The sequence below is a fragment of the Macaca mulatta genome, chromosome 14 (assembly GCF_049350105.2).
Source record: "Macaca mulatta isolate MMU2019108-1 chromosome 14, T2T-MMU8v2.0, whole genome shotgun sequence".
Classification (NCBI taxonomy): Eukaryota; Metazoa; Chordata; class Mammalia; order Primates; family Cercopithecidae; genus Macaca; species Macaca mulatta.
The window spans coordinates 53,138,442-53,156,866 of NC_133419.1; the positions used below are offsets into that span (position 1 = coordinate 53,138,442).

At 36.2% G+C, this 18,425-nt stretch overlaps 1 protein-coding gene across 41 annotated transcripts in view; it reads right to left on the minus strand.

The window, feature by feature from the left end:
* Window positions 1-18,425, minus strand: part of MICAL2 (microtubule associated monooxygenase, calponin and LIM domain containing 2) — a 241,431-nt gene that overhangs the window by 28,693 nt on the left and 194,313 nt on the right. For all 41 annotated transcript variants that reach the window (XM_077963306.1, XM_077963302.1, XM_077963300.1 and 38 more), the window contains 2 exons: window positions 4,941-5,056; window positions 675-767 (listed from right to left, as the gene is read on the minus strand). In XM_077963306.1, the coding sequence (XP_077819432.1) occupies window positions 675-767; window positions 4,941-5,056 (209 nt within the window). The remainder of the gene's footprint in view (window positions 1-674; window positions 768-4,940; window positions 5,057-18,425) is intronic.

Consider the following 18,425-nt stretch of genomic DNA (forward strand, 5'->3'; position numbering starts at 1 on the left):
GGATTAAGTGGAGAAAGGGATGTGAGGGTATACTGGATTAACATGAGTGGTCATTCTAAGTCTGTATATCCTAAAATCCAACCCTTGTTCAAGACTAGGCTTGGGTTCCTCAGAGAGATGGAGGATGCTTTGACTTTCTGCTTCATTTTGCTTGTCTGTGATGGAGTTGTGGCTGAGCAACTTGGGCGGAAGTGTTCAAAGTCAGCAATCAGGCCAGGAAATCTGTACTGGAATGCTAGATACTTATGATTTCAACTAATCTTGAAATGGAGACAGCCCTTAATAGCTGCCAGTTTAGTAAAGACACTGTCAGGGAGTTGGTGGAAGGTTTGTGTCCTCACAGAGGACAAAACTAAGGTCACTGCTATGTGGCCGTCAGGGATGACTCCCAAGGCCATGCGTTGGCTCTTGTTCCAGCCTCACATGTCTGCAGATGCAGGGGTGGCTGAGAATAGGCTGGATTAACATGCGGGCTCTCCAGGACCCAGAGTCTTACTGAGACTAAGCCAGAGCCTCTTTAAAACAGCCACAAATCTGGTCCCTCAGAGAACAAGACTGACCTTTCTCCAGCCTGCTTTCCCTAATACAATGCAGACTCTCAAACCTCTTTCCCATCCAGAGTCCCAGAATCCTGGACCCAGGCCCACTCACTCATCTCCAGTTTATTTACTGACCTGAGCCTTATAGAGCCTTTTCAATTCTTCTTGCTTAACCATCTGCTTCATTGCTTTTTCTAGCTTCTTTCTTCTTCTAAGTGTCTTCTTCTCCTATGAAAACCAATAGAGAAAAAAATTATGTCAGAGAAAAATGGGGTTGAAATTTACAATGTATCATTATAGGCTTCTGCCCTCTCCAACTAATGATTCCTAGCCACTGCTTACCTTCTAAAATAATGACATCTGGTAGAACTCTATGCAATGATAGAAATAACCTATAGCTGTGCTGTCTAAAATACAGAAACCACTAGCCCCAGGTGGCTAGTGGACACTTGAAGTGAGTGTGGATTAGAAATTGAATTTTAAATTTTATTCAATTTTAATGAACTTAAATGTAAATTTAAGTAGCCACATGTTGCTAGTAGGTTCTGGACTGGGAAGCTGCTATGTGTGTATTGGGAGGAAGTCTATGTGTAGGTCTGTAGCTGGGAATTGCTATAATAGAATACTGTCTGGGTTCAGCTGAGAGAAGGAATGACACAAGAATTATACTTTACAGGGGTGCTACAATATGGCCTAGGGATGAGAGGCTTGGGAGAGAGAGACAGGCAGGCAAGCAGACAGTTATACACACACATGCTCTCTTTCACTACATGAAAACCAGTTAACAACTTTAAATAGTGCTTAGGTTGAGTCTACAGTGGCTAATTAAACCTGGAAATGGAGAAATGTATCATTCCAATGAAAATGTTTTTTGGCTTGAGGGAAGCATGATATTGCTTCTCTTCCCTACCTCACTTTGTTTATACAATTATAGCATTACTGTCACCAGGTTGTGTGTGTACCTGTGCTTGTTAAAACTTTTTTTAAAAAATTGATGCATATAAAGTAGAAGTCTAGATCTTGATAGTGTCACTTCCAGGTTTTAGACAAAAGAGAAAAGAGAAGTGATGGTGTGGCTAATTCCACATACTGGAAAGTTCAGGAGACACTTCTGACGGGAGAAATAGCAGAGACTAATGGTTGAGCACTGGGACCACAAGACAGGCAAAGCTGGCATCCAATCCCAACTGAGATGTGTGAGCTTCAGAATGTCACACAACATTCTGAACTTCAGTGCCCTCTTTAGAGTAATGAGAAGAATTTAGTGCCTTTGTAGGGATATACTAAGGACTAAATGAAATAACAAGGCTAAGCCTTTTGGAGAATACCTGAAAGAGACATGGGATGAACACTCAGTAAATGCTAAGAGCATGATTTTTATTATTATTATTAGCACACCTATATTATTATATTTTAAATTAGCATGATTATCACTTTTTACTAAAATCTATTATGATTTTGTGTGTAGGAGTATATATTATACACACATTCTGTATCTACAAAATAAATGTTCAAATTGCACTATTTTTACTCCGTGTGCCTTCTCTGAGCATACACGTCAACTTTCCGTATACTAGGATGAGGATTAGAGCATGCTAGACATTTCTTTTTAATGCTGGAAGAAATAACTATGAAATTCAAAAATTGTTGCAGCTAGCTTGGTGCCTACAGGCTATTTTTCTGGAATTCTCCTTAGGACCTGAAATCCTAAAGATCTTCTTCATCCTTGGAAGAAAATTTTACTCTCAGAACTCAAATTATTCCATATCATATCATCCTTGTTTACAGGAGATGACTACCAGATTGAATGCCAATCACTATGAATGGGGATTCCAGACCTTTTGCATGGGGGATTCTTCATGGGGCAGCTAGGATCTTTCTGGAAAGTCTCTAGAGGAGAGGTGGTGGGGATTAATGGTAACTGTCATCCAGAGATTGTCTAACTTAGTCTATATGGAGTCAGTTCATTTATTACCAAGTGCCCCTTGAGCTTCCATTATACTAACCTATGTAATAAATCCTCACATTTACTAAATGCTATATGCCAGACACTGTACTAATTATTTCACACGCATCATCCCATTTATTCCTCAAATTGCACTTACTTTACAGGTAAGGAAAAAAAACTCAGAGAGGAAATTAACTTATACAAGATGATGCAATTATTAATAGGCAGAGCCAGGAGTTAGGCACAGGTAGCCTGAATCTAGTATCCACATCTCATTAAGTCTATACTGCCTTTCCTTGTGCCACATACCATTTAGACACAACAAGGACCTACTCTAAAGTGGGACTATAGAAAAGAAATGCCAATGCCCCCCCCCCAAATAAAGACCACTGAATGCAGTTCCCAGGCGAAAGGTGGGGGGAATTGCTTCAACAGCATCATGTGGTGTTAGTGCTTCCGAGCAGCAAAGCTATCAAACTCTGACTGTTTTATCAAGAGTCAGCAAAACAGAACCTAGAAGAGGAAAGAAAGTCATTTGTTGCCTTTTATTAAAAAGTTGCTGATACAGAAAAGAAGGATGCTTCATTAATAAACACTCACACAGTCTTACATATACAAGGCATGGTTCTTATATCCTCACTGATGGTGATGACGAAGAGAGGGAAAGACGCGAAGGGCGATGGAAGAAAAGAAGCAGAAACCTGGCAGAATCAAAGACAAGCTGCTGTGTCTTTTCCTGCCGTAGTCTCTTAGATCTGGATGGTGGTGTGGGAGGAAAGGCAGTGGGGAACAAGGGTCAAGCAAAGGGCAGAGGCTGAGAGGACACATTCTACCTCCAGTTTCCTGTGCAAAGGTTCATTTGAGCTGTCATGGGCTCTGTGTCACCTGACTGGGGACACACCTGTATGGGACAGAAGAGACAAAGAAACCAGAGGACGAAAACCTCCTCTCATTCCTTCAGTGTGAGCCCTCGAGAGGTTGGAAAAAAGAAATCTTCTTGCCAGCTTCCCTTCGTGTAAGAGTGGGCCAGGTCAGAAGCCAGGTGAAGCAGGCATGCTTTACCACCTGGCAAGCTGACGTGATGGCGGGCTCTGTTCTGGGCCAGCAGGACGACAAGGAGCTATTTTGAGACTGGTCCTAGATACCACAGTCTTGCTATTTCAATATGTTTGGGCCATTCTATTCTTTTATTCTCTGTGAGTGTCAAGATGGCTGGGGCTGGGATCTCTGCCTAATTGGAATATAGAATTAACTCAGGGTCATTCAAGGGGATGAGAGGGGCAGTAAGAAAACCACAGAAATCAACACAACACACACATAATTCATTTGTGTTGAATACTGAATTAATTAGGGACACCATTGTTAGAAATGAGAAATTCACACATCTTTCTCTCTCAACTCTCTCTCTGTCTGTCTGTCTTCTCCCTCCCTCTCTCTTCCTCTCTCCTCCCCTTCCCCCCTACACATCCCAGATCCCTCCTGCCTTGCTTCAAACTGGGCCATGGGGAGTTGGAACCCCAGAGTGACTTGAGATGATGCCAAAGCTCCTAATGCCAGATATGGAAAAGTTGAGGGTAAGTAAATAAATTTGGTTCTCCTCCTCCCTCCCCAGATCCTCACTACTCCAAAAAATAAACACTACCAGAGCGGTGAACTGCTTCTCTTTCTACCCGGGAAGCATTTTGGGTCCAACCACTCAGTAACCCCTGCCCCCACCTGCCCCACCAAGTACTCTACTGTCTCAGTGAAAATGCTCCAGCTTCAGTGGATAAAGAAAATAATGGTGGGCTTTGGTTATGGGACGTCTGTCTCTGTGTATGTGACAGACAGACACATTTATAGACATATACAATGTTTGTGTTTTTTAATCTACAGATATGAGAGTTGTTTAAAGAGTTCTCCAAAAACATTCATGTTCATTGAGAAAAGAAGTCAATCGTCTCCCCAGCTGGCACGGGGCTTGTCCCTTCCACAGCAGGGATCCTTGGAGTATCCATGTCTAGATGAAACTGCATGGTTCATTTCATATTTCTGATTAGAATAAACATAACATTTTCCATGCAATCTGCCTCTAGTGCTTCTTAAATGAAGCTGTGCTTCCCCCAGGGAAATATGCATCTGCTTGTTGTAATGTTTTCGATGGTTTGCTTGTCGGACCACATATTAAACCCACTTTAAGAGCTGCCGTCACCAAATGGTTTCAAGTAAATATGTCTTTTTTTTTTTTTTTTTCCTCCAATTTGGGTCTGAGAAAGGCAAACTTCTACAAGCTTTTTTGTTTAAAGGAGATAATTCTTTGGGTGTTCAAGGTAAAGAGAGCACCCTGTCAGATGCAATGAAACATGATCCTCTTAACAAAACCACTGCAGCTGGAGCCCACATTGGTTCTGAAATCTGGATGGTAAGCAGTCCCCACCAGCCAAGGCCCTCTTTGGCTGGTCAAGTGTTGTTACCTTTGACTGCAAGGAAAGCTGGGGATCAAATTCTTCATCTGCAGAGGAGGAGGAGGTTGAAGAGGCAGAAGAGGAAGCCTCTGTTACCTGTGCTCTGAGGGGAAAGTTCTTGGAGTCTGAAATGGGAACAGAAAAACTCAATGAACTGCTAGCTTCATTTCCTGCTTTATGAACCAAAGCTGCTGCTTCCTCCTCCCCCCTTACTCTCATTCCCTTCCTCCCTGCCCTCCCCTCACTGCACCTGCCGTGAGCATGAGGCAACAGTACCTAAGGGCAACTGAAAATTTGGCCCTCCATGTTAATTACATTTCTGGGTCCCTGCCAAGAGCTTTGCAGCTCTCTTTTCACATTTAAAAAAAAAAAAAAAGCCAAGGTATTATGCAGAAATCAATTAATTCCTTAAACACCATTTATATGGTGTGTTGCTCAGAATGCATTCAGAGATAAAATCTATTATTAAAATGCATGTCTGAAGTTAGTTGAGTTACCTAAATGCTTGTGTAAGGTTCGTTCTGCAGAGTAATTGAATGCAAAAAAGTTGGAGCCAGCTCTTAAACAAACCGCCCTTCTGCGGCTCACAGCATCTGGCACCCATTTTTACTACATGACATCTGCTCAGTGTAAAAGAGCTGGCGTCAGAATGTCTGGTCATAGAAAAAAAAATCCCAAATGTAATCAGAAGCAAAAGGACTCTAAGCCTAAGGTTTTATCACATAGTCTCATGCAACATAAATATTTCATTAATTATGGCCAAACAAATGCCATTTTTATTTTCCCAACTTGCAGATATTATCACATCATCGAAGTGGTGATTCAAATGCCAGGAAAGGCAGTTTCAGATAGGGATGGCTCAACAATACAGGGCCCAAGGGAGAGCTGAAGTTGAGGAGATATGCCAACCTCTGAACAAGAGGTAAATGGTTAGAGGCAGCAAAGTGCCCAGGTTAACTAGAATCACTCTGTGATGCGGCCAGAGACCATGTGTGATAAGGTGTTCCAGGTGCCACAGGAGGCTTTTATTCTTCTCAGCAAGAACATCTGCCCCTACACATCAACATGATGCAGAGTTGATGAGTAATAGCTAGATTAACTTACTCTGATCACTGAATATCAGGACCAGCTAGGACTCCACGATAGGAAATTGACTAATCTTTACTTTGCTGTGGCTGCTTATGTCTGAATAGAAATAGGCGTTGGGTCGGAGGAAAGGAGAAGCATCTCCAAGTCAACTAACATTCTCTCCAGCCTGTCTTTTCCTCCCTAAAATTTTCAACAATTCACCCTAGTGAGAGAGGCCAAGTTTGACAAAATAAGGGTATTTTAGCCTCCAGGAGCACATTTACATACGTTGTTATTCAAAGCAAAATAATGCAAAACATCTATATAATAATATAATCTCTCTAGGGAGGGCGTTTGCTGTTTTCTAGTTTAATTTGCCAGATGGAAAGCTAAGGTAAAGATAGAATCAGAGAGCAGTATAATAACGGGAGGAAGCATTGCTATTGATGAGCTGAGATTGTTTCCCAATTCTAGCCACTAAATGACCACTGAGTAATTCAGCCACTGAGTGTTCACTTCTTAGCGTATGACCTTGAGGAAATAATTTTACCTCTTTGAGTTTCTCAGGATCATTATTTCTAACTTGCAGAATTGTTGTGGAAGGGTGAAGATAATCAGTGTAAAGTGCCTAGCACAATGCCTGGTATATTAGCAGTGCCAAAGTAAATGTTCTTATGGTTGGCAGCAGCAAGAGCAGCAGGAACCACTTGATCATCATCACTGATCTAACATAACAATACTGCAACATTAGAAAACTGCCTAGGTATCCGTTTTTTATGGAAGAAATATAAACCTAAAGTTGAAACTTCTTCTAACTTTCAAAAAACAAATATTTCCATTGAAATTTCTTTTTGAAAGTGAGGAGAAAATGCTTCCAAAGATAATGCATTTCTTAAACTTCTGGCAAGAAAGAAGTTACATAGTTGCCACTGAGTCTTTTTCTTGTTACCCTCTCCATCACAGAACCAAACATTCTAGTACTTTTTTGTTTTCCTTTTTTTGAGACGGAGTCTTGCTCTGTCACCCAGGCTGGAGTGTAGTGGCGTGATCTGGGCTCACTGCAACCTCTGCCTCCCAGGTTCAAGTGATTCTCATGCCTCAGCCTCCTGAGCAGCTGGGATACAGGCGCCCACCAACATGCCCAGCTAATTTTTGTATTTTTAGTAGAGATGGGGTTTCGCCATGTTGGCCAGGCTGGTTTCGAACTCCTGATTTCAGTAATCCACTTGCCTTGGCCTCCCAAAGTGCTGGGATTGTAAGTGTTAGCCACCGCACCTGGCCTAGTATACTTTTCATTTGTAAAATCTTAAAGACTTTGCAGCATTGTTCCATTCTGGCTGTGTTAGAATGACTGATTCTGGAATTCATCTCCCAACACAAAGCACTGAAAATTAAGACCAAATACATGAAGCATCTATTATCAGGCATTGGACAACTATGCAGTGCAGTGCAGAACTGTGATAAAGGCAAGAACAGAAGCAAATGAGGAAAATCCTACAATCACAGTAGCTTTCTGCTTAGAGGGTCTTTCCAGATCACAGTACAGGTAAGAAGAAACTAAATAAAGCATAACAGATTCATTGAGTTGAAAAGACAGATGAGAGTTTGGGCAGGCTGAAACAGCTGGAATATGTGGGGGCAGAGTATTGGAGAAGAGGGAGCTATTTAAAGAAGAAATTCACACCTAAGCATAGAAATCCCCTCGAGTCTATTGCTTATAGTAAACTATAGATACATAGAGAGAAACTCTATGAGGTTAGGCAAATAGTTGCTGGGAAGTTGTAGGCTAAACAATCTTGAAAGCTTTTATAGGACTGGGAGATGTTCAAGTTCTTCCTAGCCAGGGTAGAACAAAAATTTGAGGCATTGATAGAGACCACAGAAAAATTACAGGGAATGAATTAGCCCTAGAGTAAAGGTTATTATAGATTCACCTGAACAAAGCATAAAAGCAAGGCTTGAAAGGAAAACAAGTCATCTGCAAGTTACCCTACTGCCTGCCAAATATTCTTTATTGCCTATTTAATTCCTTAATTAAAGAAAATATAGACATGCTACAATGTAACATTCAAAGTCTGGCAGCTGGTAAACAATTACGAGATATGTAAAACAGCATGACAAGTCTGATAATCAAGAGAAAAATTCATCAATAAATGCAGACCCAGAAATGACCGATATGATGGAATTAGCAGATGAGAATTTTGAAATAGCTATCATAAATGTGCTCAAGAACTCCACCAAAAAAACTATTATAATAAATCAGTAAAGTTGCAGTATACAAAATTAACATAGGAAAATTAGGAGCATTTCTATACACTAACAACAAACTATCTGAAAAAGAATGAAAAAAATCTCATTTATAATAACTTCAAAAAAAACCCACCTAGGAATAAATTTAACCAAGGAGGTGAAAGACCTATACATTGCAAATCATAAAACATTAATAAAAGAAATTGAAGAAGACACAAAGAAATCAAAAGATATCTCATGTTCATGGATCGAAACAATTACTGTCAACATTTTCACTAAATATATACAGTTGAAGCATTGCAACTAAAAAGATATTGTCAGACTGGATTTTAAAAAAGCAAGAACTTGCTATATATTGTCAATAATAAATTCGTTTTAAATATAAAGAGAAATTAAAGTAAAAATTTAAAAAAACTAGAGTGTGATAAATCAATAAGAAAGATCATGTGACTGTATCAAAGTAACTTGGGGACCAGGAATATTAACAAAGATAAAGAGGGACATTCTATAATAAAAGGTAAACCTATTAAGAAAATGAAACAATTTTAAATATGTGTGCACTTGATTAATTAAAGAAACAAAATATAGACATGCTTAATTAAATATTAATTAATTACAGAGCTCCAAAATACATGAAGCAAAAATGAACCAAACTGAAAAGAAAAATAGGCAATTCAAAAATTATAGCTAAGGGGTATTAACTCTTTTCTCTTGGAAATTGAAAGAATAAGTACACAAAAGTAAAAGTATGTGACTTGCATACACTATTAAACAACTTAACCTATTTCACATCATAGAACACTTCACCAAACAGCAACAGATGATTTGAAAGGGCACAGGAAACATTTCCTAAGTTAGACTATATCCTGGGCTTTAAAACAATCTTGATAAAGTTCTAAGGAGATTGAAATAATAAAAACCATGTTATCTGACCACAAGACAAAGTAGAAATTAGAAATTAATAACTGAAAGATACTCTAGAATATCCACAAAATATTTGAGAATTAAATAACACACTTCTAAATAACCCATAGGTCAAAAAAAGAAATCACAAATAAAATTAAAACAATGTATTTTTGAGACAGAGTCTCACTCTGTCACCCAGACTACAAAGAAAATTAAGAACTTGAACGGAATGAAAACACAACATATTAGAATTTGTAGGATTCAGCTAAAGCAGTGCCCAGAGGCAAATGCATTGCTTTACATTGTTTATACTAGAACAGAAGAAAGGTTTAAAATCAATGATTTAACCATACTGTAAGACGCTAACAAATATGAATTAATTTCAAAGTAGTAAAAATAAGACTGACAGTTGACTTTGAAGAGAAACAATGGAAGCTACGAACAATGGCATGTATCATCAAATGATGAAAGACAATGCCTACAACTTGCAGTCTATATTCTAAAGAAATATCCTTTAAAAACAAAGGCAAAAGTGAAATGTTTTCAAACAAAACCTGGCAGAATTATCCTCAGCATACTCACACTAAAAGGAATGCCACGGGGAGTTCTCCAAGCAGAAGAAAACCAATCTAAGATGAAAGTATAGTGATGCAGAAAAAGATGAAGAACCAGTAAAATAGAAAATGTGCATGAATCCATGCACATTCAGGACTGTTTCTAACCATAATCATAATGTCTATGGGTTTAAAAGATGTATTGAATTAAAATATATGACAGTAATCACACAAAAGTTGAAAGAAGGTAAACGGAGTTTAAAGTTTTCTAAAGTCTTAGGTTATCCAGAAGGAGATAAGAGAATTAATTTAATATAGATTCATTTTAATTATCAATTAACATTATAGTCTCTTGGGTAACCATCAAAATAATAATGAACAAAGTATACATAATTACAGGTACTATATACTATGTATTACATAAACAATAAGTAAAAGAGAAGAAATTGAATTTTAAAATACCAGATTAATTAAAAATAAAGCAAGAAAAGAGAAAAAATGAACAAGTCAGATGAGACAAATGAAAAACAAACAGTAAACGGATAGATTTAAACCCAAATATATCAGTAATTATGTTAACTGTAAGTAGACTAAATATTCACAATAAAAGACAGAGACCATCAAATTGCATTTTCAAAAACCCAAACTATAAGTTGCTTATAAGACAGATACTTTAAATATAATAATACAGTAACATTAAAGTAAAAAGAAGGAAAAAGGGATATCATGTGAAAAACAAACCAAAAGAAAGTTTGTATAGCTATCCAAAAAAAAAAAAAAAATCAGACCGAGACATTAAGGCCAGAAAGATAACAAAAATAAGGGACATTTAATGATTATCAAAGCATCAATTCAAAAGTATACTATAACAATCATAAATGTGTACATGCCTAACAGCATAGCCTCAAACTATATAAAGCAAAAACTTATCGAACCAAAAAGAGAAACAGTCAAGCCCCTCAACCATTGTTAGCTATTTTAAACAAAGCTCTCTTAGCAAGTGACCAAAAAAACCAGATAAAAGAAAAAAATCAGTAAGGATATAGAAGATATGACTAAACACTATTAATAAATTTGACCTAATTGATAAGCAAATATAGAATATCACATCCAATAACTAGAGAATATATATTAATATCTATGTACATACACACATATGTATTATTTGAAGTACATAAGAAACATTTATTAAATTGATTATATGTCAAGCTATAAAGCAAGTATCAATAAATCTCAAAGGACTTAAGTCACACACAGTATGTCTTTGGATAAAAGTGGAATTAAGCTAGAAATCAATACAATAACATAGAAATTGTAGGGTCTCAGAAGCAGCTTTCTCTGACCTTCTCCTGCCCTCCTGGCCTCTCATTCTCTCCCCGCGGCTATCCATAGAAACTAGACTCCCAGAACCCCTTTCCCTCAAAGCCAGACATACAATCTAAAAATATTACTCTAACTTTCTACCCACATTTCTGTGTAAAAACTGGCCATAAAGAAATGATCTGACTTGCCTTGTTTGACTCTAGATCTTAAGACTCCTATTCCAGAGAAGATCCTGCCCCATACCCCAAATGAAGGAATGCTGTATGGAGAGGCCAAGAAGGATCTGAAGAGACAGGCCTTGCTGGGTTTCCCCAGTCTATTAGCATAAGATTTTACTCTTTTTGTCCAATTATATTTCTTCATGACTATCCATATTTTGTTGAACCTAAGCATAAAAATGAACAGTTTCCCTCTATCTTTGGGTCTGAATTCTGAAGACTCTCATGTCACATAAAACTATGATCAAATAAATTTGTATGCCTTTTCTCTTGTTAAACTGTCTTTTGTTGGTGATTTTCAGCAACCTTTCAGAGGGTGGGGGGAAGTTTTCTCTTGGACTTGACAAAATTAAGTAATATTTTTCTAAACATCCTATGGATCAAAGAAGAAATATAAATAAATTTAAACTGACTGATGATAAAAGTGTGTCATAACAGAATGACTGGGATGTGGTTAAGGTAGTAATTAGAGAGAAATTTAGAGCCTTACATAAAGCACACATCATGCAAAAAAAAGAAAAAAAGTTGAGAAATATTCTAAGATCCATTTCAAGAAGCTAGAAAAAGAACCACAATTGAACCTAAAGAACGTAAAAGGAAGCAAATAATGAAGATAAGAACAGATTATGAAAGACAATAAAGATAAAGCAGAAATAAAACAGAAAATTAACAAAGTGAAAATTTGACTCTAAAAATACAAAATTGATTAAGAATTATTAAGAATAAAATGGGAAGAAACCAAAAATTACCAACATTAGGGATGAAAAGTGCTATAGAGTATTATTAAAGGAAGTTATTATACAAACTATTATATAATAATAAATTTAAAAATTTAGGTTGAATAAATTCATTGAAAAACAAAATTTGCCAAAATAAACACAAGAAGAAATAGAAAATTTGATTAGTTCTCTATTAAAGGGACTAAATTTATAATTAAAAACCTTCCACAAAAACAGTTCTAGGTTATATGACTTCATTTGTTTCCAAATGTTTAGTAAAAATGTCACCAATATTAAAATAAAAAGCTCTTCCAGAGAACAGAAAAAGGACACTCTCAAGCTGTGTTATAAGACTAGCATAGGCTTAATACCAAAACCTGATAAAGATATAAAGAAAAATTTGCCCAGGCGTGGTGCCTCAGGCCTGTAATCCCAGCACCTTGGGAGGCCGAGGCAGGTGGATCAGGCTGAGGCAGGTCAGAAGTTTGAGATCAGCCTGGCTAACATGGTGAAACGCTGTCTCTAAGAAAAATACAAAAATTAGCCGGGTGGGGTGGCATGTACCTGTAATCCCAGCTACTCTGAAGGCTAAGGCAGGAGAATCTCTTGAATCCCAGAGGCGGAGGTTGCAGTGAGTCAAGATCGTGCCATTGCACTCCAGCCTGGGCAACAGAGTAATACTCTGTCTCAATAAATAAATAAATAAATAAATAAATAAATAGAAAAATTTAAGCCAACATCATTTATAAACACAGGTGTGAAACTCTGAAAAATAATTAGTAAATTCAACACAGTGATACATAAAAAGGTAGTACATTATGACCAAGCTGGGATTATTTCAGGAACACAATAATGATTTAACATTCAAAAACCTAGATAGTCCTAGCCAGAGCAGTTAGGCAAGAGAAAGAAATAGGTGGCATCCAAACTGGAAAAGAAGGAGTCAAATAATCCTTATTTGCAGATTACATGATTTTATATTTAGAAAACCTGAAAGACTCCACACAAAAACCCTATGAGAACTGATAAACTTAGTAAATTTGCAGGATACAAAATCAATATACAAAAATTAGTAGCATTTCTATACACTAAGAGCAACCAATCAAGATTCTTTTCTGAAAAAGAAATCAAGAAAGCAATCCCATTTACAACAGCTACAAACAAATAAAAAAACCACCTAGGAATAAATTTAACCAAAGAAGTGAAAGATCCCTACAAAAAACACTGTAAAACACTGATGAAAGAAATTGAAGAGGACACCCAAAACATGGAAAGAAGTTCCATCCTCATGAATTGGAAGAATATTGTTAAAATGTCTATACTACCCAAAGCCATCTACAGATTCAATGCAACCCCTATCAAAATACCAATGACATTCTTCACAGAAATACAAAAAAAAAATCTTAAAATTTGTACAGAACCACAAAAGACCCCAAATAGCTAAAGTGTTCCTGAGCAAAAAGAACAAAGCTGGAGGCATCATATTACTTGATTTCAAATTATATTACAAAGCTATAGTAACCAGAAGCATGATACTGGCATAAAAACAGATACATAGACCAATGGAACAGAATAGAGAACCCAGAAATAAGTCCACACACTTACAGTCAACTCATTTTAACAAAGGTGCCAAGAACATACATTGGGGAATAGATAGTTTCTTCAATAAATGGTGCTGGGAAAACTCAATATTCATGTGCAGAAGAATGAAACTAGATCCTACCATTAACCATATACAAAAATAAACTCAAAGTGAATTAAAGACTTGAATTTAAGGCCTGAAACTATGAAGCTACTAGACAAAAACATTGGAGAAGTGCTATAGGACATTGGTCTGGGCAAAGATTTTTCTGGGAAAGACCTCAAAAGCACAGCTAACAAAAGCAAAAATAGGTAATTGAGATTATATCAAACAAAAGAGCCTATGTACAGCAAAGGAAACAATTAACAAAATGAAGAGACAACCTAAAGAATGAGAAAGAATGTTTGCAAACTATCCATCTGAAAAGGGATTAATAATCAGAATATATAAGAAACTCAAACAACTCAATACAAAAAACAAACAAACAAACAAATAATTCAAATAAAAAATGGGCAAAAGACCTGAATAGATATTTATTAAAAGAAGGCATACAAGTGGCCAACAAGTGTATGAAAAAATACTCAATATCACTAATCATCAGGGAAATGCAAATTCAAACCACGATAAGATATCATCTCACCCCAGTTAGAATGGCTATTATCAAAAAGACCAAAAAATCAAAAATGCTGGCAAGGATGTGGAGAAAGGGGAACATTTACTTAAACACTGTTGGTGGGAATGTAGAGTAGTAAAAGTATTATGAAAAAAACAGTATGGCAGTTTCTCAAAAAACTAAAAACAGAACTACGATATGATCTAGCAGGCCTACTGCTGAGTATATAACCCAAAGAAAGGAAATCAGTATATTGAAGAGACATCTACATTTCCATGTTTATTGCAGCAGAATAGCCAAGATACAGCGTCAACCCAAGTGTCCATTGATGGATGAACGAATAAAGAAAATGTGGCATATATATCTATACAATGGAATATTATTCAGCCATAAAAAATAAAATCTTGTCATTTGCATCAACGTGGATGAAACTGAAGGTCATTATGTTAAGTGAAATAAACCAGGCACAGAAAGACAAATATCACATGTTATCACTTATACAGGAGCTAAAAATGACAAAGCGGATCTCATGGAGATAGAGAGTAAACGGTGGTTACCAGGGAAGTGGAAGTGGGGAGGGAAGGCTAAAGAGAAGTTGGGTAATGGGTACAAAATACAATTAGTAGAAGAAATAAGTTATAATATTTGATAGTACAATGGGAAAATTATAGTTAACAATGATTTATAGTAAATTTCAAAATAGTTAGAAGAGAAGAATTGTAAGTTTCCTAAGACAAAGAAGAGATAAATGTTTGACGTAATTGATATTTTAATTACTCTGATCTGATCATGACATATTACATATATGCATCAAAATATCACATGTATCCCAAACACATATAAAACTATGATTTGTTGATTAAGAATACAAAAATGTTACATATAAAATTATGTCATTTAGCACATATTAACTAAAGTAACAAAAGCATATTATTATCCAACAGATGCAGAAAAAGCATTTGCTTACATTTATCATTACTCATGATTAAAACTCATAGCAAGCTAGGAATAGAAGGAAATTTTATTGATCTAATAAAGGACTGACGAAATCTGTAGCAAACATTATACTCAATGGTGAAATACAATCTCTTTCATACTGGAAAAAAGACCATGCTGTTCACTATCACTACTTCTATTCGGCACTGTATAGAAGGTCCTAGGCAGTGCAATAAGGCAAGAGAATGGAAAAAAAGGTATACAAACTGGAAAGGAAAATGTCAGGCTGTCTTTATTGGCAGACAACATGATCATCTTGTTAAATTCTATTCAAAAGCTATTACAATAATAAGTGAGTTTAGTAAGGTCAATATAAAGTTAATTTGCTTCTACATATTAATAACAAACAATTTAAAAGCAAAATTAAGAAAGCAATTTTATTTACAATGGCAACAAAAAGATGAAATACTTAAAAGATACATTTAATATGTGTGAAAAATCCACACACTGAAAACTAAAAAAAAAATTCTAAATTAAAGTGAAAGAAACCTAAATAAATTGAGAGATATACCATTTTTATGGATTGAAAGACCAAACAGGTGTCAGTTTATCCCAAATTGATCTATAAATTACAAGCAAAATTCCAGTAGGCTTCTTTGGTAGAAATTGATAAACTAATTCTAAAATTCATATGAAAACACAAAAGACCTAGAACAGCCATATTAATTTTTAAGAAAAACAAAGTTGTAAGACTTTCCCTACCTGTTTCCAAGACTTATTCTAGCTGGGCATGGTGGCTTACACCTATAATCCCAGCACTTTGGGAAGCCAAGGTAGGAGGATCACTTGAGCTCAAGAGTTCAAGACTAGCCTGGACAACATAGTGAGACCTTGTCTCTATTAAAAAAAAAATGGTTTTTTAATTAGCCAGGCATGCTGGTGTGTGCCTGCGGTCCCAGCTACTCAGGAGGCTGAGGCAGAAGGATCACTTGAGCCCAGGAATTGGAGGCTGTAGTGAGCTATGATTAAGCCACTGCACTCCAGCTTGGGCAACAGAGTGAGGCTCTGTTTCAAAGACAAGACAAGAAAAAGAAAGGCTTTCTCTAAAGCTGCAATAATCAAGGAAGTGTGCTTTTAGTGTGAGGATGATTATATAGATCAATGGAACAGATTAGAGAGTACAGAGATAGACCTACACACATATGGTCAATAGATTATATATAAAGGTGTCAAAGTAACTCAATGGGGAAAGAATAGTCTTTTCAACAAGTGGTACTGAAGCAATTAGATACATATGGGCAAACAACAACAACAACAACAAAAACCCATGACTTATATTCGCTATAAAAAATTAACTAGAATTTTGCATTCGTTGCAATGTAAAACATTATCTAGAGTCAGATTATGCTGAAGCCTAAAGTCTAGAAACTATAAAACTTTTGGGAGAAAACATATGAGGAATTCTTAGTGACTTTGAGTTTAGCAAAGATATCTTAACTATAACCAAATTATAAAAGAAAAAATCAATAAATTTGACTTCATTGTAGTAAAAAGTTCTGCTCTTTGAAAGATAGTGTAATGAAAATGAAACAACAATCCACTAACTAGGAGAGAATGTTGCAAACATATATCTGATAAAGGATTTATATGCAGAACTCTTAAAACTCAATACTAAGAAACAACACAATTTAAAAATGGGCAAAAGATTTGAAAGCTACTTTACCGAAAAATAGACAAATAAAAAATTCATACATTAAAAGAAGCTCAACATCATTAGTCTCTAGGGAAATGCAAATTAAAATTGCAATGAGATACTACTATAGGCATTAGAATGGCTAGAATTTAAGTCTGACAATGTCAAGTGTTAACATGGATGTACAGTAACCGAAACTCTTGTGCATGGTTGTATGGCATGTCACTTTGGAAAACAATTGACAAGTTTAAAAATAAAATTCAATATGCACTTACCAAATGACCAAACAAGCCCATAGCTAGGAACTTAGCTAGGGCAAATGAAAACATGTCTCTACACAAAGACCTGTACATTAATGTTCATAGAAGCTTTATTCGCGTTCAAAAACTACACCCCATCTCATGTCTATTTGGTAAATGGATAAACAAATGATGGCACATCCATACAATGAAATCCTACTAGCAATAAAAATAAATTGATTACTGATATGGGCAACAACATGCATAAATCTCAAAAGCATTATGCTAAGTGAAAGAAACCAGACACAAAATACAACATACTGTATGATTCCATTTATATGACATTCTAGGAAAGGCAACACTATTGAGACAGAAAACAAATCAGTGTTTTCCAGGGACTGGGAATATGGAAAGGGGATTGATTCTAAAGAGGCATGAGAAAACCATTTAGGATGGTGAAAATAATGTCTATTTTGATTTTGGAAGCAGTTCCATTACTACGTACAATTGTAAAAGCACACGGAACTGGACACTTTAAAAAGGGGAAATTTTATTGCATGTAAATTATACCTCAATAACAAATTAGAGTTTGGTAGAGTAGATGAATTCAATTGTTTTCCTACCTAAATGACCATATAGTCAATCACAGAACTGACAGATAAATCACAGTATATTCCCACAATGAAATATAGTTTACCAGGAGAATAATATGGCCACAAGAAACAATGAGGATAAATCTCATAAAAACAATGTTGAATCAAATAAACCAGAAAGAAAAGGTTACATTTACCTAATGAATACTGTTAGAAATCAGCAGTTATCCTCATGGTAGATGGTAGCCGTGTGGGATTAGTGACTGAAAGAAACACAGGACTTTTGGGGTTCTGGTAATGTTATGCCCTCATCTAGCTCCTATTACATGTATGTGTTCAATTTGTGAAAAGTTCTATATTTATGAGTATTTTTCTTTTGTGTGTTATAAGCAAGAAAAATGACTAGAAATAAACCTTCAGAAATGCAAAATATCTTTATGAACAATACTATAAAATGTAAATAATTTTTAAAAATCTGACTAAATAGAGGGCTATAGGGTGTTCTTAGATGGGAAGACTCAATATTCTAAAGCTGTCAAATGTCTTTAATCAATTAAAAACCATATCACTTAAATCCATATGCAGCCATCAAAAAGGATGAGTTTGAGTCCTTTGTAGGGACTTGGATGCAGCTGGAATCCATCATTCTTAGCAAACTATCACAAGAACAGAAAACCAAACACCGCATGTTCTCACTCATAGGTGGGAACTGAACAATGAGATCACTCGGACTCAGGAAGGGGAACATCACACACCGGGGCCTATCATGGGGAGGGGGGAGGGGGGAGGGATTGCATTGG